Here is a 26,343-nt window from a genome sequence, read left to right as displayed (position 1 = left end):
GTGATTCCTCCACAAGACCTTCACCAAGTCAATCGCCCGGTTTCGCAGCACCTTGGTCTCTCTTGCTAAGATCTCAATGGGTAACTCCCTATAGCACAAGGTCTCATCTACTTGCAGTGCTTCGTAATCCAAAACGTGTGAAGGATCATGGACGTACTTCCTCAACATGAACACGTGGAACACGTTATGCACTGCATTCAACGACGGTGGCAAAGCCAACCGGTAAGCGATCGGGCCAATGCGCTCCAAGATCTGAAAGGGACCAATAAATCTTGGACTAAGTTTTCCCTTCTTACCAAAACGTAGGACTCCCTTCACCGGTGCCACACGAAGAAAAACGTGGTCACCGACATCAAACTCCAATGCTCTTCGCCTAACATCAGCGTAACTCTTCTGTCTGCTTTGGGCCGTCTGCATTCTTGCCCTAATCTTTTGGATGGCGCCATTAGTTTCTTGTACCAATTCTGGTCCCAACAGGACTCTCTCACCGACCTCATCCTAATGCACCAGCGACCTACACTTTCTCCCATATAACGCTTCATATGAGGCCATGTCAATGGTCGCATGATAACTGTTGTTGTATGCAAACTCTGCTAAGTACAGGTGTTTGTCCCAAGAACCACCAAAATCCAATGTGCAAGCCCTCAACATATCTTCCAGAATCTGGTTCAGACGCTCGTGGCCATCGGTCTGGGGGTGGAACGCCGTACTGAAATCGAGCCGTGTCCCCAGTGCTTTATGCAAACTCCGCCAAAAAGTTGACGTGAAATGAGAGTCCCGATCTGACACTATGGTCACTGGTATGCCATGGAGTCTAACTATTTCATGCAAATAAAGTTCCGCCCACTTTTCTACTGAATACGTGGCTTTGCCTGGTATGAAATGCGCAGACTTTGTTAAGCGATCCACAATCACCCAAATCACTGTGAAACCATTAGCCGTTCTCGGCAACCCTGTAATGAAGTCCATGGCTACGTCATCCCACTTCCACACTGGTATACTTAAAGGTTGCAACAACCCGGCGAGCCTCTGTCTGGAGGCTTTCACCTGTTGGCACGTCAAACAGCTACTAACAAACTGAGCACTCTCACGCTTCATATTGTGCCACCAATAGTGTTTCTTAAGATCTCTATACATCTTGGTACTCCCAGGATGCACCGAGAATGGGGTATTATGAGCCTCGGTTAGTAAATCCCTCCTTAAAGGAAAGTCTCTTGGCACACACAGTCTCCCCTGATAGAGCAGGGCCGTATCTTCCGAAAGGGAAAAATCTCCTTGACCCACCATAACGAAACCCTTGCTCAGGCTGGAATCTCCCCTTTGTGCAGCGATGATTCGCTGTCTTAGGGTGGGTTCGACCGAGAGTTGAGCTAACACTGCTGAGACATCTTCTACCGCTAACTCCACCTTAGAACGGTTCAACTCGTCTAACACTGGTCCAGGAGGTACTACCAGAGGAGCTACGCTTGCTGCTCTTCTACTGAGTGCATCGGCCACCACGTTCGCGTTACCCGAATGGTAATTGATCTCGCAGTCGTAGTCTTTTACCAGTTCTAACCACCTCTGCTGCCTTAGGTTAAGTTCTTTCTGAGTGAAGAAATATTTCAAACTTTGGTGATCAGTGAAGATTTGAATCTTTTCTCCATATAGGTAGTGTCTCCATATCTTCAAGGCGAACACTATGATTACGCTTGTTTACATGCGTAAAAAGAAGGTTTTAGATGCTGTTTTTACTATGTTTCAGCTTTGTTTCGGACTTTTTCTCGATCGTTTGAGTTCGAATTCATGCAAAATTCATATACTATGGTTTGTGGATGGCTTATATTGTATTTATGACATTTTAGGACCATTTGGGAGTGCAAATTAATCAAAAGAAGCGAAAAGACGAAAAAACACCTCAGGAGGCGCCAGGCGCCTGGGATGCCTGCAGAAAAACTGGTTTTCTTCCAACTTTGCCCTTAATGAAACGCGTCTTCCAATGCGTTTTGGTGGTTCCAACCGATGCATACGTGTAGAAGAAGTGTTCCACTATCAGTTTGAGCACGATTTGGTCAGTCAAAAGAGTTGGAAATGGGTGATTCACCATCGTTTTAGGACCTACCTAACCAATTCTGCACAGCTATAAATTCCAGCAACTTCTCCACCAAAATCATCAAGCCTTGCTTCCTTCTCTTGATCATTTTTAGTGTTTCTTTGTTGCTTTCTAAGTACTTTTGAGTTGCTTTCATTAGTTGCTTTTGGTTTTTAAATCCCGAGCACTTTACATTCTTTTATTGAGCTTTGTTTTGTTTCCATTTGTACTTAGTCATTTTCTACTTATTCAAATATATAAAAATCTAGCACTTTGCTTATCTTCTCTTTGCCTTTACTTTATTTTTAGTTAAGAGAGTTGTGTTTTTGGAGGAAAGAGCACGTGACACTCTCCCTTGCTTGAAAGAGAAGGGCGAAGCTCTCAATCCCGATAAAAACTCTCCGTTAGTTAACTTTCGTTTTTCACACATGCATTCCACATTCAACCATTTGACTTGCTGTATTTTCTTCAATATGTCTTTCTAAATTCCCGTCTCTAGCCCGGTTATGGATAGTTAGCCTTTTATGTCTAAAAAGGGTTGCTAAGAAGTAGTGTTTTTACTTTCCATTCATTGCTCAACATGTTTTCCCAAAAAGTTAGGATTTAGAGAAGGCCACTGTAAGTCTTAACAAGTCAATACTGAAAAGGTTGCTTATTTGCATTGTTGAGTGATTAAACCGAGGAGAGGAGCGCCTTAGACATAAGGGTTCCGCTTAAGTAGCCTAGAAATAGGACCTTAACCCGAGGTTGCGACTATTTCCATCCTAAAACTAAGATATCTCTCATAATAGACATATTAGGGAATGTCTTAGGACTTTGAACTTGCTTAGACATAAGTCAAGTGAGAAGCGTAGTCGTTGGTTTCTAAAGTAAAATGCATATTATCCTTAGCATGTCCTTGATTCTTTGTTGGCTAACTTGAAGTAATTCGGGCTAGGTTTTATCATTCTAAGTCCAAATTCCAAATCCAAACCATTATTTGTGACCACTTCCCATTTTACAAGAATCACTCATTCCACATTCACTATTCTTTAAAACTTTAGAGTTTGGAAATTGTTTAGAAGTCCTTGAGGATCGATACTTGGATACTCCATCCATTTTATATTACTCTGACAGGTGTGCGCTTGCATCTATATAATTGTTACCACGCTTAGCGCGTGCGTTCAGCATAAACACCCAGTCAAGTTTTTGGCGCCGTTGCCGGGGACTTTGGTTTTAAAATTATTTTCAAATTCTTTTAGTTTTTATTTTTGTGAATTGTTGTTGGGTGTAATTTCCATCCACCGTTTTTGTTCTATATTTTTGGTCGTTTATCTCACAAGGGTAAGTTAAAGTGCATGAGCACAAGATCTTTTCTTCTACCCCTTGACCCTGAGATTGAGCGGACCCTTCGAAAAACTCGAAAGGAGCAAAGACTTCGAAAACAACTAGAAAAGCAAAAAGAGAGAGAAGGTGAAATCAGTCCTGAAAGTGAGGTAGAGAGTACGAGCACATCAATGGCAGATATTCCACCTCGTGATCCGGTTGATCCACCTGCTGTTAACGGTAATATGAGGGATCATGCGAGAAATGATGAATTCAACCATATCCAGATGGCGGACAACAGAGACGTGGCAATGCTAGAATATGCCGCCACGACTTTTCAGAACTTTGATTCAGGGATAGTCAACCCTATTCCAGCCCACGCAAACTTTGAGCTTAAACCAATGATGTTCCAAATGTTGCAGACAATTGGACATTTTGGAGGGCAGGAACATGAGGATCCACATGATCATCTGAAATCATTCATTCAAATTGCAAATGCATTTCGATTACCTGGTATAACAGACGATGCTCTGAGACTAACACTTTTTCCATTTTCTTTGAAGGACCAAGCTAGAGCATGGCTCAATGCATTTCCACCGGGATCCATCACCACATGGGGGTCGTTAGTGGAGAAGTTCTTAACAAAATTCTTCCCACCTACTCGCCACGCTGATATCAGAGAGGAGATCATCTCCTTTAGACAGTATGATCGTGAACCTGTTCACGAGGCGTGGGAGAGATTTAAAGAACTAATCAGGAAATGTCCGAACCATGGCTTGCCGGCATGCATCCAGATAGAACATTTCTTTAGAGGCTTAGATCATCCTACTAAGATGATGCTAAACAATGCTGCCAACGGAGCCTTTACAAAGAAGACATTCAACGAGATAGTTGACATCCTAAATGACTTAGCTTCACATAACGAACTATGGTGTTCGCAAAGATCTAGGGCAGCACCAAAGAAGCAAGATCCAGCTGGAGTTTTGGCTCTGGACATTGCGACCTCGATGCAAAAAGAGATGGTTACAATGAACCAGAGGCTGAAAGAGATGGCATTGGGAATAAAAAATCCATTAGCCACGCCGATACAACCTGTGCAGTCGGATTATTGCACTCCTACCCCTGTTTGCCAAGTCAATGATCTCATTTGTTCATTCTGCAGTGAAAACCATATTTACGATAATTGTCCACATAACCCTGCTTCTGTTTTTTATGTAGGACATGGGAACAATAGGAACTTTAACCCATATTCGAACACCTACAACCCAGGTTGGAGGCACCACCCTAATTTCTCATGGGGAGGACAAGGAGGTTCGAGCGGTTTTAATCAAGGGCAGAGCCAACAGAACAAGCAGCCCTATGTTCCACCTACACAGCAATACATCCCACCGCCGCAACAGCAGTATAATCAGAGAACACAGACTCCACCAGTTCAAAATAACAACTCAAATCTTGAGAATATGATGAAGGAGTACATGGCCCGAACCGACGCAGTGATACAATCCCAAGCGGCATCAATGAGGAATTTCGAGACCCAATTGGGACAGCTCGCCAATGAATTGAAGAATAGACCACAAGGTTCTTTTCCAGGCCATACTGAATTACCAAAACGAGAAGGGAAAGAACAGTGCAAAGCTGTCACCCTCAGGAGTGGACTGGCATATGATGGACCAACAATGCCAACAACAGATGTACAGATTCCGTCCACTGAACCAATTGTAAAGATACCAGAAAATCCAACAACACCAGAAAAAGAAAATATTAGAAAAGGTAATGAGGACACCCCGAGTGTTCCTCCACAGGTACAGCCTTCTTTTACCCCTACTCCCCCGTTTCCACAAAGATTAGTTAAGAAAAATAATGATTCCCAGTTTAGAAAATTTTTAGATATTTTAAAACAACTGCATATAAATATACCATTAGTAGATGCTCTAGAACAGATGCCAAATTATGCTAAGTTTTTGAAAGATATAGTTTCTAGGAAGAAAAAAATAGGAGAGCATGAACTGGTAGCCATGACAAAATGTAGTAGTGAAGCTGTAGGCAGCCCGCTACCCATGAAATGTAATGATCCTGGCAGTTTTACCATTCCATGTTCCATAGGAGGAAAAAACTTAGGTAGGGCATTATGTGATCTAGGCGCTAGCATTAATCTTATGCCATTATCAGTTTTCAAATCTTTAGGCATAGGAGAAGCTAGACCTACTACGGTTACCCTCCAACTAGCAGATAGATCTATCATAAGACCTGAGGGAAAGATAGAAGATGTTTTAGTCCAGGTGGACAAATTCATTTTCCCTGCGGACTTTATCATTCTAGATTGCGAGGCAGACTTAGACGTTCCCATTATTTTGGGAAGACCATTTCTAGCCACTGGGGATACAGTTTTTAATGTGAGGAAGGGAGAAATTACAATGAGGGTAAATAATGAAGAAGTTAAATTTAACGTTCTAGACGCCATGAAATTACCAGGAGACTTTGAAGAGTGCTCTGCTATAAATAGCTTGAATCCTATTATGTTTGATGAGTTTTATGACTTATTAGTTACAGAGATTGAAGAAGAGCTTGATAAGATAGCAGAAGGACCAGAAGATGTGGCTAATCCTATTGAAAAAATACAAAAAGAAGAATGCAAGTCGTTACTTCCGTCCATAGTGGAACCACCCACGTTGGAGCAGAAGCCATTGCCGTCGCATTTGAAATATGCGTATCTAGGGGATAACGACACTTTACCAGTTATTATAGCTTCCAATTTATCACCTACTAATGAATATTCTTTATTGCAGATTTTGGAGAAGCACAAAAAGGCCATTGGATGGACGATAGCAGATATCCGAGGGATAAGCCCAGCCTTTTGCATGCACAAAATTCTATTGGAAGAAGATGCTAAGAACTCTATTGAGAGTCAAAGGCGGTTGAACCCGAAGATGAAAGAGGTTGTAAGGAAAGAAATTCTTAAATGGCTTGACGCCGGTGTTATATACCCAATATCCGACAGCAGCTGGGTAAGCCCAGTACAGTGTGTACCAAAGAAAGGGGGTATAACCGTGGTGGCCAACGAGGAGAATGAGCTCATCTCAACCCGAACTGTGAGCGGGTGGAGAGTTTGCATTGATTATCGCAAACTCAACAAGGTAACGAAGAAAGACCATTTTCCTCTCCCGTTTATTGACCAGATGCTCGACCGTCTGGCAGGTAAGGATTTCTATTGTTTTTTAGATGGATATTCGGGTTATAATCAAATTACTATTGCTCCAGAAGACCAAGAGAAGACAACATTTACGTGTCCGTATGGTACGTTCGCTTTTAGGCGAATGCCCTTTGGACTATGCAATGCACCCGCGACTTTTCAGAGGTGTATGATGGCCATCTTCTCTGACATGGTAGAAAATATTCTAGAAGTTTTTATGGATGACTTTTCTGTTTTTGGAAATTCTTTTGACGCATGTTTAGTTAATTTGGAGAAAGTATTGGAGAGATGTGAACAAACAAACCTAGTCCTAAATTGGGAGAAGTGTCATTTCATGGTACAAGAGGGTATTGTTTTGGGTCACAAAATTTCCAAGCAAGGAATAGAGGTAGACCACGCTAAGATAGACATCATTTCAAAGCTACCTCCTCCTACAAATGTCAAAGGGATTAGAAGTTTTTTAGGGCATGGGGGATTTTACCGCCGCTTTATAAAAGACTTTGCTAAAATTTCTAAACCCTTGTGTCAATTGTTAGAACATGATAGACCATTTGTTTTTTATGATGACTGTTTAAAATCATTTGAAATGTTGAAAGTTGCTCTGAGTTCAGCCCCTATAATTATCGAACCTAATTGGGATTTACCTTTTGAGCTCATGTGTGATGCTAGTGATTATGCAATAGGAGCTATGTTAGGACAACGTAAAAACAAGATCTTGCATCCTGTGTATTATGCTAGTAAGACTCTGACCGGTGCACAACTCAATTACACTACTACTGAAAAGGAACTGTTAGCAGTTGTGTTCGCCTTTGATAAGTTTAGGTCTTACTTGATAGGCACAAAAGTCATTGTTTTTACTGACCATTCTGCTTTAAAATATTTATTTGCTAAAAAAGATGCTAAACCACGTTTGATACGGTGGATTTTGTTACTTCAAGAGTTTGATATTGAAGTTAGGGACAGGAAGGGTACTGAAAACCAAGTTGCTGATCACCTGTCTAGATTGGAATCCCCGCTCTGTGATGATGGAACTGTTATTCGTGAACAGTTTATTGACGAGCAACTCTTGCGAGTTGATTCAGTTCCGTGGTATGCCGATATAGCAAATTATTTGGTAAGTCCTTATGAGTTCAACAAGCAACAGGTAAAGAAATTTCTAAATGAAGTTCGATGTTATCGTTGGGATGAGCCTTTTTTATATAAGCTAGGACCTGACAATATCTTACGCAGGTGTGTCGCAGAAGAAGAGCACGAGGCGATATTAGACGCTTGTCATATGTCTCCATATGGAGGACATTTTGCAGGACACAAAACCGCAGCCAAAGTTTTGCAAAGTGGGTTCTTTTGGCCCACTCTGTTCAAAGATGCACATAAGTTTGCCCAGGTTTGTGACAAATGCCAACGGACAGGTAATATATCTAAACGCCACGAAATGCCTCAAACCCCGATCCTGGAGATTGAAATATTTGATGTGTGGGGTATAGATTTTATGGGTCCATTTCCATCTTCTAATGGTAAGCTTTATATATTGTTAGCAGTAGATTATGTTTCGAAATGGATAGAAGCCATTGCAACTGCTACCAATGATTCCAAAGTTGTCATTCGTTTTCTGCAAAAGCACATTTTTACGCGTTATGGAACCCCGCGTTGTCTGATAAGCGATGGGGGGCTCATTTTGTGAATAGGTCTATGCAAAAGTTGCTGACTAAATACAATGTGCGTCATAGGGTTGCAACAGCATATCATCCTCAGTCGAATGGGTTAGCCGAAATATCTAATAGGGAGATAAAAAACATTTTAGAAAAAACTGTAAATCTTAACCGTAGGGATTGGTCTTTTAAGCTTGATGATTCACTTTGGGCATATAGGACAGCATTTAAGACTCCCCTCGGCATGTCCCCCTATAGGCTAGTTTTTGGAAAAGCATGTCATTTGCCTCTTGAGCTAGAATATAAAGCATTTTGGGCTACTAAGAAATTAAATTTTGATTTGTTGGCTGCAGGTGAAGCGAGGAAGTTACAATTGTTGGAATTAGAAGAACACAGGCACTTTTCTTATGAGAATGCTAAGTTGTTTAAGGAAAAAACTAAACAGTGGCATGATAGGCGTCTTCGGCCGAACAATCTTCAAGAAGGTGATCTGGTTCTGTTATTCAACTCTAGGTTGAAACTTTTCCCTGGAAAACTTAAGTCTAGATGGTCTGGTCCCTTTCAAATTTTTAAAGTCTACCCATATGGGGCAGTGGATCTAGTTGACTCTAAGGGAAATGTTTTTAAAGTAAATGGGCAGAGACTTAAGCCGTATTTTGGAGAACCAGTGGATAGAGGAAAAACCTCTATTCAACTTTCAGGTCAATAAATTTTTGCGAAAAATGTTTTTCCTTCTTATCCGTTTGGAAAGAACAAAAGTAAAGGAAGGAAATTTTTGTATCTTACATTCTTTTTGTCTAATTATAAAAAGTTTTGCTTATTAAGAATGTTTTTGGAAAACGTTGAAAACAAAAAGAAAGAATGAAAAAAAAAAAAAAAAAAACATTGAAAAAAATTTTACGCAGGCGCCTGGCCCCTGCCCTTTGCGAAAATAAATCACGCAGGCGCCTGGCGCCTGCCCTGTTTTCCAGCAGTTCGGATTTCGTTTTCCTTCACGGTTTGGGTTTTAATTTTCGATAGCATGGGCTTTATTTTGGGTCAAACATTAATCCTCTATGATTTAGCTTTAAGAACTTCTCTTCAAACTCAAATTTTGTTTCCCTAATCCTATTTTGTATTCAAATTTGTTTTCTTTTCCTTTTAGGTTTAGGAAACTTGGTTGAACTTAAATGTCAATCCCTCTCCATTTAGGATTTAGTTTTGGGAAGGCTTTAAATAGACCCATTGCCTAAGCTTTACAACTCCATCAAAACCCACACAACTCTCTTCTTCCCCTTGTTTTTTCGGAAAAGACCCACTCCCTTCATCACCCTTGTTTTCGATTTTCAGCCACCACCAAAGAGAAGAAGGAATTTCCAGCATTTGCTTACATCTATGGCTTCCTCTTCTCAACATACTTCACTTCCTACCTCTTCCACTCAAGCTCCAAATGCCACAAGCATTCCTTTTCCACCATTGGAGAACTTCCAACACCACATGGGTTCAGATTCTAGGCTAGCTGCTGTTAGGGGAGGAAACCCGCTTCAAACATTTGAATGTCCTCCATCCCAAGCTCCTACACAACATTCTATAGTGAGCCCACATGGTTATGTTAATTTTCAGCAACTACCCACCTTTAATATACCTCAAAATAGTGAGTTTAGGGCTGAAAATCCTCAACAACTTCCTCCAATGATCAATCCGGGTATGTACCAACCGTTTATGTTTAACCCGGTTCCTTCCTATCATTTTCCCTTGTCTCAAATGCAAATTCCAGCTAGTGTTCATCCTTATGGAATGCCAAACTCATCTACTCTATTTCCTAGCCTTCCACCTTATTATGGAATGGGTCATTGGGTACCTCCAACCAATTATGGGATGCTTTCACCTAGAGTTTCCCCACCACCTCAACTTCCATTCTTAGAAAGAGGACCTCAAGCACCCCAATTGCACCCTAACATATCGAGTACCTTCAACATGGGACAACTAAAACCCTTAGAGCCTCCTAGGATGCCAACCCCAATCAATATGCCAATGGATGCAGGAGATGAGCATGGAGGAGAGCAAGAGAAGAGCCACAGCCATAGGCTAGAGCCCGGGGTTTCGGTAGGACAAAAGAGGAAGGGCAAGGAGGTGATGATAGACCCAGAAATTGAGGAAGATGGGAGTAGTAGGCGTCTGACGCCTAAGGATTCATCTATGGAGAACAGGGACGAGGAGCAGTTTTATTCATCTCCATTGATTATTACACCGGAAGATGGTAATGATGATTTTCTACTGGTTTCACGAGGACATTGTTCAAATATGCCAGAAACAGAGGATACCGAGAATGAAGTGGTGAGAACAGATACTCAGGAACCTTCCCCATTGGATACACCTACAGAAGGAGCGTTTTGTAGTCACCAAGAGTTGCCTACTGGGGCAACTGGATCTACTCCGTTGGCAACGGATGAGTATGTCACACCGATGGCCACTCTACCAGGGGTAAGGGATGCTCACACTATTCCTTCTAATACAGTTAACCCGCTTGGGTGTGATACAGGTAGATCCAAGGTTGGGGAGAATAGTACTCAAGAACCTACCAGCGAAGAAGATCCTGAGGACACGCAGACGATAAGGGAAATGTTTCAATACAAGAGGCGGGAGAAAAGAGTTCAAAACGACGTGCAGTTCAGGCTAAGAAGCCAACAGTGCCCATGAATGAACCTAAAACGAGAGCGAAAGCTAAAGCAGCTGAAGCTAAGAAGAAGGTAGTGGCACCTGGGCCAGTTGATACAATTGAACTGGACTTGTCTGAGGGAGAGGAGGTCGAGACGAAATGGAACGCAGCAAATTTAGCCACTCGAACTTCATTAATGAAATCCCGTAAGATTATGACAGAATTGGGATTTTATCTCACCCTAGGAGATGTGCCTGATGATTGGAGGGAGACCGCTAGAGACAAAGAATGGAGACCACTCATTCAGCCCATACAATGTGAGGCTTTGGAGTTAGTCAGAGAATTCTATGCTGCAGTCCATCCCCAGTCACATATAGCCATAGTGCGCGGGAAGGAAATACGGTTTGATGCCACTCAGATCAACTACACCTTCAACATTGAGAATATCAGAGATGCTGTGGGCAATAAGATGTTAGTGACTCCGACTCTGGAACAGCTTGATGAGGCTCTAGAATGTGTTGGGAAGCCCTCTGCCACTTGGGATTTGACTACTCATGGCAAGGTACGACTAAAACCCGAGGATGTTTCCCTAGCTGCTGCAGGATGGTTATACATAGTCAAAAACAGAATTCTGCCAACGGAGCATGATGAGCATGTCACTCAGGATAGGGCATTGCTGGTTTATGCCATGCTAAAGGGCATAGATGTGAATTATGGAGAATTGATCAATACCAGTATCCATGAGTGTGCCCACCGGACACGTGGTAAGCTTTATCACCCACGTTTGGTCACTTCTTTATGCTTGCGACAAGGTGTACAGCTCCCTGAGGATCAAATTAAGAGAGATGCCCCAATTGTGGAAGAGAAGAATATTCGGCGTATTATCGCCCATGCGTTACAAAGAAGGGAAGGTACTGGGATGTCTCCTACATCGGAGATCCGTCGTCTTCGAGAGGAGAACCAACAGCTGCGAGATCAGGTTCGAGAAGTCGTGCAACATATCTACAACTTAAGGGCTTCATTGGATTTTGCGGTTTTACCTTCATGGCCTCCAGCGCTAGCTGCTATCCTTGGTCATCCATCTCCCAGTACTGACACAGATCCTAGTCCACAATCTCCGACTTCATAAAGGGGAGGTTTCTTCTTTGCTATTTTTTGTGTTTTCTTCTTTTTGTTAATGACGTAGTTTGCATATTTTAGCACTACTACGCATGTTTTTTTGTATTGATTATGTTTCGAGCTCAGTTGAAGCATGAATAAATTAGTATCGTTTATCTTCTGATCACTTAAAGTATGCCTTCACTTAACCTTAGTTTAGCTTTTCACATGCCTATTTTGAAGCATCTGTGCTGTGCATGTGATTTCATGTCGATGATGATTATAAGAGATTGTTGAGTTTTCTGTTCTATGCCTGACTAAGCTTTGAGCTATTTCCTTTGTTTATGTGATAAACTCATTTTCTTTTATGTCTTTTTGATCTTTACAAACTTTAAGCTTTTTCTTTGCCCCTATATAGGAAGTCCTTGTCCTTTTTACTGTTAAGCCTTTTTTTCATCCGATGCAAAAGTCTTTTCCCAGTGAGGACACTGTCTCTCTTAAGTTTGGGGGGGACAGTCGTTGTGTCAGTCGTTGTTTCAAAAAGATAAGGTGTTATTTATATTTAAAAAATCATGCTATTTTCTTTTGAAAAAGAGTCAGTTGGAAAGAAAGAAAATGTTGAAAAAGCACTTAGCTAAAAAAAATAAAAACGAAAGAAAGAAAGAAAAAAGTTGCAAAAGAGTAAAAAGAGTCTTGTTGAGAGAAAATAAGAGTGGGGAAAAGACTTGTGTTAGAAAGAAAAGAGTGGTAAAAACATTGAGAGTTAAAGAAAATGTATTTATGATTCCCGAGTCCTACTGTAGACACCCATTTTGTTTTAGGTTGGGTGTTGACTTTGAAAATAGCAGTAAAGATGGTGATAAGTGACTTCGTGTTTCTCATTGTCGTCGTTTTATGACCTAGCTGTTAGTTCAGAGTCTTTCTACGAGTAGCTGTGGTTGGAACCGATGTTAGTGTGTGAAAACCTCAGGGGCTAGTAGCCGGTCTTTCAGATGTAAAAGTCTTAGTGTAAGGAGGGAGTGTGCAGATTCCTTAGGGGTATTTGAAAACGTTTTCTGTTTGTGAAAGAGAAAAAAAGATTTTGAAAGAAAAAGTTTTTATCATTTCAAACTTGGTTTATAGTGACTAAGTTTACAAAGGCAATAGAATGGTAGGATTTGACATCTTTTCCTTGAGACAATTTATGATTGAACATCTCGGTTGCTTTTGCTTTTCCTTGTCCATGTGTTAGAAAGCTGATTAAAGTTGCTAAGTTTTGCTTGAGGACAAGCAAAAAGTTAAGTTTGGGGGTGTGATTACGCTTGTTTACATGCGTAAAAAGAAGGTTTTAGATGCTGTTTTTACTATGTTTCAGCTTTGTTTCGGACTTTTTCTCGATCGTTTGAGTTCGAATTCATGCAAAATTCATATACTATGGTTTGTGGATGGCTTATATTGTATTTATGACATTTTAGGACCATTTGGGAGTGCAAATTAATCAAAAGAAGCGAAAAGACGAAAAAACACCTCAGGAGGCGCCAGGCGCCTGGGATGCCTGCAGAAAAACTGGTTTTCTTCCAACTTTGCCCTTAATGAAACGCGTCTTCCAATGCGTTTTGGTGGTTCCAACCGATGCATACGTGTAGAAGAAGTGTTCCACTATCAGTTTGAGCACGATTTGGTCAGTCAAAAGAGTTGGAAATGGGTGATTCACCATCGTTTTAGGACCTACCTAACCAATTCTGCACAGCTATAAATTCCAGCAACTTCTCCACCAAAATCATCAAGCCTTGCTTCCTTCTCTTGATCATTTTTAGTGTTTCTTTGTTGCTTTCTAAGTACTTTTGAGTTGCTTTCATTAGTTGCTTTTGGTTTTTAAATCCCGAGCACTTTACATTCTTTTATTGAGCTTTGTTTTGTTTCCATTTGTACTTAGTCATTTTCTACTTATTCAAATATATAAAAATCTAGCACTTTGCTTATCTTCTCTTTGCCTTTACTTTATTTTTAGTTAAGAGAGTTGTGTTTTTGGAGGAAAGAGCACGTGACACTCTCCCTTGCTTGAAAGAGAAGGGCGAAGCTCTCAATCCCGATAAAAACTCTCCGTTAGTTAACTTTCGTTTTTCACACATGCATTCCACATTCAACCATTTGACTTGCTGTATTTTCTTCAATATGTCTTTCTAAATTCCCGTCTCTAGCCCGGTTATGGATAGTTAGCCTTTTATGTCTAAAAAGGGTTGCTAAGAAGTAGTGTTTTACTTTCCATTCATTGCTCAACATGTTTTCCCAAAAAGTTAGGATTTAGAGAAGGCCACTGTAAGTCTTAACAAGTCAATACTGAAAAGGTTGCTTATTTGCATTGTTGAGTGATTAAACCGAGGAGAGGAGCGCCTTAGACATAAGGGTTCCGCTTAAGTAGCCTAGAAATAGGACCTTAACCCGAGGTTGCGACTATTTCCATCCTAAAACTAAGATATCTCTCATAATAGACATATTAGGGAATGTCTTAGGACTTTGAACTTGCTTAGACATAAGTCAAGTGAGAAGCGTAGTCGTTGGTTTCTAAAGTAAAATGCATATTATCCTTAGCATGTCCTTGATTCTTTGTTGGCTAACTTGAAGTAATTCGGGCTAGGTTTTATCATTCTAAGTCCAAATCCCAAATCCAAACCATTATTTGTGACCACTTCCCATTTTACAAGAATCACTCATTCCACATTCACTATTCTTTAAAACTTTAGAGTTTGGAAATTGTTTAGAAGTCCTTGAGGATCGATACTTGGATACTCCATCCATTTTATATTACTCTGACAGGTGTGCGCTTGCATCTATATAATTGTTACCACGCTTAGCGCGTGCGTTCAGCATAAACACCCAGTCACACTACCGCAGCAAGCTCCAAATCATGGGTGGGATAGTTAAGCTCGTGTACCTTTGACTGTCGTGAGGCATAGGCAATGACTTTCCCATGCTGCATCAGAACGCAACCTAAACCCCTTTGTGAAGCGTCACTGTACACCACTAAACTTCCCGCCCCATCCGGTACCGTTAACACCGGGGCGTGACCAAACGCTCCTTTAGTTCTTGGAAGCTTTTCTCACATTCATCGCTCCAAGTGAACGTGGCATTCTTGCGGGTTAACTGAGTCAACGGCACCGCCACCCGAGAGAAATCCTGGACGAATCTTCTATAATAGCCGGCTAGGCCGAGAAAACTGCGGATTTCGGTCACTGTGAGAGGCCTTGGCCAACCACTGACCGCCTTTACTTTGGCCGGGTCCACGACAATACCTTCCCTAGTAACTATGTGGCCAAGGAAAGCCACCTTAACCAGCCAAAACTCGCATTTCGAGAACTTCGCGTACAGGCTGTTCTTCCTCAAAGCGGTAAGAACCTGCCGCAGATGTCCTTCGTGCTGCTCTTCCGTCTTGGAGTAAATTAAAATATCGTCGATAAACACGATCACAAACAGGTCCAAAAATTCCTTAAAAACTCGATTCATGAGGTCCATAAATGTCGCAGGGGCATTAGTGAGTCCGAAAGACATAACGGTAAACTCAAAATGCCCATACCTGGTCCTGAAGGCTGTCCTAGGTATGTCGGCGTCTTTAATTCTCAACTGGTGGTACCCCGATCGTAGGTCTATCTTTGAGAACACCCTTGCTCCTTTTAGTTGATCAAAGAGGTCATCGATGCGAGGAAGGGGGTACCTATTTTTTATTGTCACCTTGTTCAGTTCCCGGTAATCAACACAAAGTCACATAGATCCATCTTTCTTTTTCACAAACAGCACGGGAGCACCCCAAGGAGACACGCTCGGGCGAATGAAGCCTTTGTCTAAGAGCTCTTCTAGCTGGGCCTTAAGCTCTTTAAGTTCCGCTGGAGCCATACGGTACGGTGCCTTTGAAATGGGGGCTGTCCCGGGTAGTAAGTCGATGCAAAAATCCAATTCACGAATAGGGGGTAGCCCCGGAAGGTCATCAGGGAACACATCTGGGAACTCCCTGACCACGTGAACAGAGTCGATACTAGGTGGAGTCTTACTAATGTCGACGACGCTGGCCAAATAACCCCAAGCACCATTCTGTAACAGGCGCTTTGCCTTCAACGCCGATACTGTCCTTGGAACTCTACCCGTAACTCCTTTAAACTAAAGTTCCGACCCGAAGGTAGTTGGAAGGAGACTTCTCTTCTCGAGCAATTAATGTTGGCTTGGTTGGTAGCTAGCCAATCCATGCCCAAAATGACGTCAAAATCTCGCATGTCCAGCTGGATCAATCTTGCCTTTAGGGTCTGATTATCGAAAGATAACTCACCTGCCCTCACCATTTGACTTGTAATCAAAACTGACCCTGATGGGGTAGAAACTGACAACAAAAACCCTAGCGGCTCTAGTTCGAGAGTTGCCTGACGAACAAATGCAGAAGAGATGAAAGTGTGGCTCGACCCCGAATCAAACAATACATAAGCAGGCACATCATGGACTAAGACGGTACCTGGATCACAACGCAAAGATAAGGACATAAACCCCACACACAACACCCAAAAAGTGAGAAAAATACCTGTGACCACGGTTTAGGCATCTACCGCTTCCTTGTGAGTAAGTGCGAAGACACGAGCCCTTTGGTTAATTCCCTGCGTCGAAACTGTTAGGGACGTCCTCTGGCCTAGCCTCTGTGTGTTCGCGGCCGACATAGGACATTCCCTTGCAAAATGCCCCTCTCTTCCGCACCTGAAACAACCCTTATTTCCCGTCCAGCACTGCCCCGCATGTCTTTTCTGGCAAGTGGGGCATACTGGCGGCATGCCCTGATGCTGAGCCTGGCGCTGGGGTGCTCTCAATGTCGGGTCGGCATAAGTCGGAGGGAACTTCCTTTTCACACCTGAGGATGATTCGACCTCTGGCAGGGGTGAGGCCTTGTTGGAGACATCCTTATCCATAATCAAGGCGCCCCTAACCGCTTCAGCATAGGTGGTGGGTCGCTGAAGATCCACCGGGCCTCTGATTCCCTTGCGCAAGCCTTTAACAAACCTCTTGATCTTCAATGCCTCAGTGGGAATCAACTCTAGAGCGAAACGGGAGAGTTCCGCGAACTTCCTTTCATACTGTGCCACCGATAAGGTTCCTTGGACTAGATGAAGGAATTCCGCCTCCTTCATGTCTTTCACAGTCTCCGGGTAGTAGTAGTCATACAACAAGTCCTTGAACCTCTCCCACGGAATTGGTACATTTGCATGATCCTCTGCCGCTGCTATTGAGTCCCACCAGTTCAGGGCCTCGCCCCTCAACATAAAAACCTCACCCTTCACCTTGAATTAGTCCTCGCAACCCAGATACGCGTAAAGGGCTTCCAACTCTTTGATCCACTCTTCCGCTGCTGTCACTCTTTCACTCTCACCGTCAAAGGTTGGGGGTCCGTAACGCTTGAAATCCTTGATGAAGTGAGCCTCGCTCTAGGGAGTATGAAGATGTCGGGGTGGCTGAGCTTGGACTCCGCCCACCCCTGCTGCGTTATTGATCACTGCCTGCAATGCCTCCACAAGCAACACCAATTGGGGGTTCACCTGAGGAACTGCTGGGGGAATTGGAGGATCTGCCCGCTCTTGAGCTGCTGCTGGAGGAAATGGAGGGACTACTCCAGCCTGATCCCCAGCAGGAGGGGGCGGTGGATCCGCTCCGTTCTCACCTCCGGGAGCGGGGTCGGCGTCAGCTCGCCATCTCATACTATGACGGGGAGGCATTGTCTAGATGAACGACACAAAATTTAAGCAAGATATTAGCACGATACTCCACGCATAGACTAACAGGAATGTGGCAGTCGAAACTTCCATAATAGTAAAAGGTGCACTACATTCTAGTTGGTACACTTAGTGAACACTCTATGCCTAGCGAAACAGAGCGGCAACAAAAACTGATGAAAGGAAAAAAAAATTCAGCGCACAAGTAATTCATGGGGAATGTATAAGTTCTCAAAAACAAGCATGGAGCGTACCTGGTGATGATAAGGAGGCCGTCCGAGATCACTACTCCTAAGTATGCTAGTCACTAACTCAGTCTACAGGAACGTTTCGGCTTTGATACCAACTATAACGCCCCAAGACGTTATATACCATTCTAGGTAATGCTAAATAATCCACCTGTCTAACCTTAACTCTAAACACGAGATAACCAACTCTCTGTGAAATAATTCAAATAAAATAAAGTTTCGACTTCCATCAATCCACCAAAAATATCAATTCTATAAACTGTCAAAATTTCGCCCTCCGTGGACAATTTCAAAACAAGACAACTCATGTCCGCCTCAGTGGCTAGGATTCTTAAATAAATAAAACAATCGTACACCTAAACTCCAACGACAATAGTGACGCGTATAGCAATAACATCCATAAAAAAAATGATAGTTCTAAAGAAACAAAATCGCTCCTTGGGTCAACACATAGCAATAAATCCTAACGCTACTCGTAACAAACGACCCTTCTCTCTATCCTCGCTAACTCGACTAGTGATCCCTCCTTGGTCAAGCCCGCTCCACGTCATCACCACGGTCGACCCTGTTCACACCTGAAACAAATAAGGAAAAGAAAAAAAAGGGGGGTGAGTACATAAGGTACTCCGTAAGTAGCCCTTCCTAACTAAACACAACAATCATGCTCACAGTCACGACATAGAAAATAAAACAATAGCAAGACAATTAAATAGACAGCGAAAGATAACAATAATAACTTGACAATTACATACAAACAACCATGCGTCGGAACTACTGAGACTACAACCATATGATTCACTAGCCCTTGTCCCACCAGAACTAATACTCCCTCTACACCCCTTGTTGGTACTCCTCGTTTAACTTCTCGAGGCATGTCGGCTCTTGACATTTACTCCCAAGATACCGCCCCCCATTTTACAGTGCTTCATGTTCGACCTTGCCATTTATTCCCAAGGTCTAGAACTGCTACTTCGCAAGCACCACTCTACTTTAGTCGTTCAAGCCTAACTCCTCGAGTCGCATTGGCCCTTGACATTTATCCCCAAGGCCTCAATACTCTTCTACAGAAACTTGATGTTCGACGTTGCCATTTATTCCCAAGGCCTGAACTATGCACCAGTCCTTGACATTTATTCCCAAGGTACCGATGGCTACCCTGCGTATTGGCCCTTGACATTTATTCCCAAGGTACCCGTACCTCTCTACAGAAACTTGAATTTCGGCCTTGCCATTTATCCCGAAGGCATGGCTTGAATAACCCAGCGATCGGTACACCTTTTCAAGCTAGGCATCCCACAGATTAACGAGCCACTAACCCGCCCCATCACCCTTGGCAACTCCCACTAATTCTTCCAAGATCACCTATAGGTAAATTTCTCACATTTCAATTCATAACACAATCCACCAGCATGCTTTGCATTGTAACAAACAAATCAACAGTTCGCAACAACACAGCAGAAACAAACTATCAGACTATCAATGTGAGCATTTCGTTTTCAAATTTGCTACATCATGCCATGAGACAAATACTACCAACCACAATAATCAACATGGTCCAGTCACATCCAACGATAAGGAAACATGCATTCTCACAATATCCAACAATGAAAACAGTGACACGTAACTTAACAACATCACTAAAAGTTCACAAAACCAAGAGCTAACAATTTATATATGCGTAAATGAATTTCTCAATCTAAAAATCAGCACTAAGACTATTTCATTAAGGCTAAAAACGCACGCACTCGCCCCCTGGTGCTACTTACACAACCACGTCTCTAAGTTTGCGTCGATCTCACACCTAAGCATAAAAACAGAAAAAAAACAGCAATATAAATATACTGTTCAGCCTTCGAAAACAACTCTAAGAGGGTTCAAAGGGTCTCATTACCGCAAAACGACTTCGTGTAGGTGTGGGTAAATAAGATCTAGCTTGCAAAGGGGTGGGTAGCGTAAATCAAGCTTCGAACGGATGAAGATAATCACCGAACACCACCCAAAACACTGCTGTTCACGTTTTTGCAGCAGCGAAAAACGCTCAAACGACCTCCAACGGCTTCGATTTGATGTCCGTTACTACCAAACAATTTCGCTTAGGTGTGGGTATTCCAAATCGATTTCGTTTAGGTGTGGGTAATCCAAATCTAACTTCGAACAAAGGTGGGTCAAAGAAAATTACCGGGCTTCACGGATCTAAGCTATTCGAGTCGTTGGAGTTTGTTGGATCGAAGGAAAATACCACGAACAGCCACCACGCGCCGCCGCCTACTGCTGCCCAACGCTGCGACTGCTACTGCCCGACGCCCCCGCCAACTGCTGCTCGACGCCGCACCTGCTGCTGCCCGAGACCATGCGCCGCCGCCTGCTGCTGCCCGACGCCCGCGTTAGCTACTGCCCGACGCCGCCTGTTGCTGCCATCGCTCGCGCCTACTGCTCGCTGGAGAGGAGAAATTCAAAAAAAAAACAAGGGGGCCGGCGGCTTCAACAAAGAGAGGGAAAAGAGGAAGAAGAAGAGGTAGGGAAAATAAAGTGGTTTAGGTTATTTTGTTTTTTTGAAACTTTCAACTTGGGCTTGGGCTCTTCCTACACCTTTCTTTTGTTTAAGGCCCTCTTACCCAAACACTCTTTGCTCATAATCAATATTATAATTTCGTAGTTGGTTCAATGGCCCAAAACAATGTCAACGAAACAGAATCCTTACTAACAATAATTTAATAATTAGCTACCCGTAATTAATTCACCATAATCTCTGCTGCAGTTCAAAATAACCGAAAGTCCACACTTAAGTAAAAAAAACAAATAATAAATAAAATAAATATTATATATGTATATACTTTAAGAAAAGAAGTCCCGGAACCTGAGGGTAAGCTAACCTGAGTAACGCGAGACGTTACCGAAGCCCCGATCCATAGACAATTATCAACAGCTGAGGAGGTTGTTCATCAACCAGTTCTCAGCTCGGCAGTTGCTGAAGTTGCCGCCTTCTCACTTTGGAACAGTGAAGCAACGGGACAATGAGTCCCTGACAGAGTATATCGCCTGGTTCATGGACGAGTATGTCAAAGTGGTAAGTTGTACTGACGACAGCGCCATGATGTACTTCGCAATAGGGTTAAATGACAGGAACCTCACGATTGAGATCGGGAGTCGTCCGCCGACCTCGTTGAATGAAATGCTCGCCCGAGCTCAACAGTACATTGATGGCCTGGAGCTGTGGAAGGCCAACAGAGCCAGGTGGAGCAGCCGCGGCAAAGATCGGGATCGGAAATCCCCTCCTCCCAAGAAGCAACGTACTAACGATCAGGGCTCGTCCCGACGGGCCGACGACAACAAGATCAGGGGCCGCCGCGACGAGAAAGCCCCTTCGGACAGTCGGAGGCCGAGGTTCGACAAGTTCACGCCACTAAACACCTCGATTGCTGAAATCTATGCAGCGGCAGAAGATACCAACTTGGAAGCGCTGTTCGCGACCCCAGAAAAACTCCGCCGACCTTTAGGGAAGCGAGACAAGCGACTCTACTGCCGATTCCACAAGGATCACGGCCACGACACCTCTCGTTGTTTTCATTTGAAGGAACAGGTCGAAGATTTAATCCGAAGAGGCTATTTGAAGAAATACATCGGCAGCCGAGAACGGGCTGAACCAGAAGCTTCAGCTTGGGACGAGAAGCGAGAGAAAACACCGCCCCCCAGGAGGAAGGAAGATCGTCCTGCGGTAATAAATACCATCCATGGGGGCCCAAGTAGGGGACAGTCTGGGCAGAAAAGAAAAGCTCTGGCTCGGGAGGCCGCACACGAGGTCTGAAAGCAAATGCCGATGTGTTCGCCTGGTCCCACGACGACATGCCAGGCATAGATCCGAGTATCATGGTGCATAGGCTTAATGTAGATCCTAGCTATATGCCTGTAAGGCAAAAGCGTCGGCCTGTCGACGCCGAGCGAAGCAATGTAATTTGTAAAGAAGTGGAACAGTTGCTACGAACTAAATTCATACGGGAAGTTCATTACCTCGCGTGGTTGTCTAATGTTGTTTTAGTTAAAAAGCCTAACGGCAAGTGGCGTGTCTGTATCAACTTTACGGGCCTCAATAAGGCATATCCGAACGACAGCTTCCCCTATCTCAGATAGATCAGCTCGTCGACACAACGGCGGGGCATGAGCTACTCTCCTTCATGGATGCCTACTCCGATACAATCAGTTTCGGATGCATACGCCCGACCAAGAACATACCGCCTTTGTTACCGACCAAGGGCTGTACTGCTACAACATCATGCCTTTCGGTCTGAAGAACACTGGGGCGACCTACCAGCGGCTGGTCAACATGATGTTCGCCAGGCAAATTGGAAGCAACATGGAGGTGTACGTGGATGACATGTTGGTGAAGAGCAAACAGACGAGCTCACATTTGACTGACCCGGCAGAAGCCTTTGGCATACTTCGGAAGTATCAGATGAAGCTCAACCCAAGCAAGTGCGCCTTTGGGGTCTCGTCAGGAAAATTCCTCAGGTTCATGGTCCACGAACGTGGAATTGAGGCAAATCCGGACAAGATAAGAGCGGTCCTCGAGATGGAGGCACCGAGGAACATTAAGCAGTTACAGAGGTTAAATAGTCGTCTAACAGCCTTAAATCGCTTCGTGTTTCGCTCCACCGACAAGTTCCACCCTTTCTTCCAAATGCTAAGGAAAAAGGGTCGGTTTGAATGGACCGACGATTGCGAAGCAGCACTGCAGCAATTGAAGCAGTACCTCAGCTCGGCCCCGTTGTTGTCCAAGCCGCTGCCTGGCGACGTTCTCTACTTGTACCTGGCTGTGTCGGAGCATGCAGTAAGCTCAGTACTCATCAGAGAGGCAGAAGGCCGGCAAAGCCCTGTTTATTACACAAGCAAGTCGATGACCAAAGCCGAAGCTCGTTACCCCTGTGTCGAGAAGCTGGTCCTGGCCCTGGTAATCTCGGCACGTCGACTAAAACCATACTTCCAGGCGCACAAGATAATCGTTCTGACGAACTTCCCCTTAAGGCAGATATTCTACAAACCCGAAACGTCGGGTCGACTAATGAAGTGGGCCCTGGAGCTCAGTGAGCACGACATCATCTTCGAGCCCAGAACAGCATTGAAAGGTCAGGTAGCTGCAGACTTTGTTGCCGAGCTAACCCCACCAAGGCAAGGAAGCGATGTCCGCAACCAGTGGACGCTCTATGTGAACGGTTCGTCTAATAAAAAGGGTTGTGGGGCAGGTATGCTGCTCCTCGATCCTGATGGTCTCCGATTTGAGTACGCACTTCAGTTCAGTTTCCGAGCTTCTAACAACGAAGTCGAGTACGAGGCATTGATAAATGGGCTGAAGGTTGCCAGAGGAATGGGTGTGAAGCGACTCTTGATTCTCAGCGATTCCCAACTGATTGTTTATCAAGTTACAGAGGAGTATCAAGTGAAGGATGCTCGTATGGAAAGGTATCTGACCAAAGCTCGAGAGCTCCTCGCCCAGTTCGAGGATTACGTCATTTGACAGGTGCCGAGGTCCGAGTACTCCAACGCTGACGCACTGGCTCGCCTAGCCTCAGCCTACGAGACCGATCTGTCGAGAACGGTCCCGGTCGAAATACTCCCTGAATCATCAGTAGACCAACATGAAGTAATGGAGGTCCAGTCAGCTCAGCCTTCGTGGATGGATCCGATTAAAGAATTCTTGATCAATAGCTCAGCCCCTACTGATCCGAGCAAGGCCAGAAAGCTTCGGCGTCAAGCTGCTCATTACTTAATGCAAGAGGGCAAGCTCTTCAAAAGAGGGTACTCCCTACCACTATTGCAGTGCCTCGACCCGGATGAGGTGAGGTACGTGATGCGCGAGGTTCATGAAGGGGTTTGCGGAAACCATGGATGAGCTCGGTCCATGGCTGCGAAGCGAAGGTCGTCCGCCAAGGGTACTATTGGCCAACAATTGAGCAGAACACTAAGGAGTTCGCCAAGACGTGCGACAAATGCCAACGCTTCGCCAGCATCTTGAGACAGCCCCCAGTGATGCTGACGCCGATCTCAAGCCCTTGGCTTTTCGCTTAGTGGGGGATAGATCTGATCGGCCCACTGCCGACGGGGAAGGGACAACTGAAGTTTGCCATAGTAGCTGTGGATTACTTCACCAAGTGGGTGGAGGCGGAACCTCTGGCATCTATTTTCGAGGGGAAGGTCGTCAACTTCGTATGGAAGAACGTAATATGTCGGTTCGGTATCCCGAGCGCCATCATCACCGACAATGGAAAGTAGTTTGATGGTGCCCGATTTAATCAGTTCTGTCTACAGCTCGACATACACCACCTCAGCTCGTCTCCGGCCCATCCGCAATCTAACAAGCAGGTTGAAGCTGTCAACAAGATCATAAAGCGTGGTCTGAAGATAAGGTTGGAATCGCTGAAAGGTCGGTGGGCAGAAGAGCTACCGGGGGTATTGTGGTCAGAGTCTGTCATTCCTGTGGAGATCGTCATGCCGACGCCCTGAGTTGAGAATTTTGACGAACAACCCAACAGCGAAGCTCTCCTCGTGAATCTCAACCTACACGAGGAGAAACGATCTCGCTCCCAGCTCAGACTGGTTGAATATCAGAACCTTATGGCTCGGTATTGCAACGCCAGGGTAAAAGTCAGAACGTTCAAGCCTGGCGACCTCGTCCTCAAGAAGGTAATGTAGCATGTCGGAGCACTCCAACCGAACTGGGAAGGTCCGTACAGAATCTTGGAGGTACTCCGCCCTGGAGCGTATCTGTTGTCCGACCATAGCGGGAGACGACTCCCCCACCCATGGAACGCCGAACATTTGTGAGTTTATTATTAGTGAGATATGTAATCCGATGTGTAAAATTCCTCCTATTAATGAAAGCCGATCTCCATTGACTTGTGCAAAATTTGACTTTATTCGTTAGTGTCGTCTGCTACTACCGAGCTACGTCAAATGGGGCCAAGGAAGACTACGTGGTATGACCTATGCTAACAGACCTATGTTAAGTTGTAAGATGCGATCACTGGTCAGCTCGTAAGAACCTGGTCATCCCAGGCATTTCTGTTGAACACACCACTAAGCTGAATTTTTCGGCTCGTAAGCCGTTGTGTAGGAAAGTGATTATTAAGACATGAGAAACTCGGATAACAAGACCAAAATCAAAATTGAAGTTTTAATATTTCGCTAAGTATAGAGACTTCGGAAAAAGTAACTTAGGTCTGGATAAAATTGAATTTCATTAAAAAAAAACTTGGTGGAGAGCCGAGGTATATATGCCTCGGCTCAGTACAAAGAGTTGATTGAAAGCGATAAAGCAGAAGAAGCGACAGAAGAAGGGGACGGTCTACTCCTATGGAGGACTGGCAGTTTGGTTGGCCCCTACGTTGGCATCAGCGACCTCAGCCCCCTTATTGGCCTCGGCAAGGCGGTCAACCCAGATAGACTCATACTCCAGCTCGACAGCGGCGATGGCCTCTTCCGAGCAAGCAGTGTCGAGTCTGTTGATGGCGTAATAGAAGCCCTTGTCCGCCAGGTCACGAGCTAGGCCGTCGAACTCAGGGAATTTTTTGACCTTCTTCTCCATGTATGCCAAGCTCGTCAGGTTCTGCTGAGCCTCGTTCCAGCCCTTCTCCGCGGTCTCAGCTCGGCCTCCGGCGTTCTTCAGGTCGGTACGAGCTTGGGCTATTAAGGCCTTTGACCTATCGGCCTCAGCCTCCTTCTCGGCTCGCGCCTGGACAACCGCGGCCTCCAGCTCGGCGATCCTCCGCTCATAGGAGGCGTTCGTCTTCTCCTCCTTTAAGTCCCGCCCTCCGAGCTCTAAGCTCATCATCGACGCCGAGAGGCAGGCGTGGTAGTGCAGCTGAAAGAGTCTGAGGTTAGATAAAAAAAAGAGAAAGATTAGACACAAACTCACCTCTGCAGCAAGAGCAATGGTCTTCCTCACCGCCTCCACCGAGTCTTCGGGCGCCCGGACAGATCGTTCCACTCGACGAGAGCTGGAAGACCACACCTTTGTCTCAGCCTCATGAATGCTGAGGCGGGAAAATGCGAGCTTGAAGGAGAGTGAGAGCTCGTCGCCATGTTGCCGACCTTGTAGAGATCTCTCCTCCGAGCCGACCATGATGGGGGGAGGTGGAGACCTAGAGTTGACCTCCTCGGAGGGAAGTGTCTCCCTCGCTCGCTTCTTCTGAAGTAGAGGAGTAGCTAACTCCTCGCCCCCCGCTACGATTTGCAGAGGCTGAGCTTGAAGGGCATGGAGTTTGGCCAAGTTTGCCATCCCGGGGGCCGGGACGTCAGCACTGCTCGTACGATGACGAGCCTGAGGGGCCGCTGGAGGAGCAGACGAGGCCGAAGCTCGCTGCCACTTCGTGCTGCTAAGGGTGAGGAATTTGGAGGCCATCCCTGCAAAAAAGAGAAAGTCAGTTAGCAAAT

At 44.6% G+C, this 26,343-nt stretch overlaps 1 protein-coding gene, 1 long non-coding RNA gene and 1 other non-coding gene across 3 annotated transcripts; 1 reads left to right on the top strand and 2 right to left on the bottom strand.

The window, feature by feature from the left end:
* Positions 1 to 4,047: 4,047 nt before the first annotated feature.
* On the bottom strand, positions 4,048 to 4,154 carry LOC148208675 (small nucleolar RNA R71). Its single transcript, XR_015788642.1, has one exon. It is a non-coding gene; the product is annotated as a small nucleolar RNA R71 (small nucleolar RNA).
* Positions 4,155 to 18,019: 13,865 nt separating this feature from the next.
* LOC148208674 (uncharacterized) lies at positions 18,020 to 20,437 on the bottom strand. The gene is made up of 4 exons (XR_015788468.1): positions 20,099 to 20,437; positions 19,811 to 19,995; positions 19,686 to 19,720; positions 18,020 to 18,494 (listed from the first exon to the last, which is right to left on the bottom strand). It is a non-coding gene; the product is annotated as an uncharacterized LOC148208674 (long non-coding RNA).
* A 528-nt stretch (positions 20,438 to 20,965) lies between these two features.
* On the top strand, positions 20,966 to 21,724 carry LOC148208673 (uncharacterized). Its single transcript, XM_088119146.1, has one exon. It carries the CDS (start codon positions 20,966 to 20,968, stop codon positions 21,722 to 21,724), a length of 759 nt encoding a protein of 252 aa, XP_087975272.1.
* Positions 21,725 to 26,343: the final 4,619 nt, after the last annotated feature.

The sequence above is a fragment of the Momordica charantia genome (assembly GCF_013281855.1).
Source record: "Momordica charantia cultivar OHB3-1 chromosome 10 unlocalized genomic scaffold, Mcharantia_2.0 BLBB01000010.1, whole genome shotgun sequence".
Classification (NCBI taxonomy): Eukaryota; Viridiplantae; Streptophyta; class Magnoliopsida; order Cucurbitales; family Cucurbitaceae; genus Momordica; species Momordica charantia.
This window is presented reverse-complemented; position numbering and strand designations above follow the sequence as displayed.

What these genes read in the sequence shown, in the direction of transcription:
- LOC148208673 (XM_088119146.1), top strand. Translation starts at nt 20,966, where the DNA reads ATGGACGAGTATGTCAAAGTGGTAAGTTGTACTGACGACAGCGCCATG.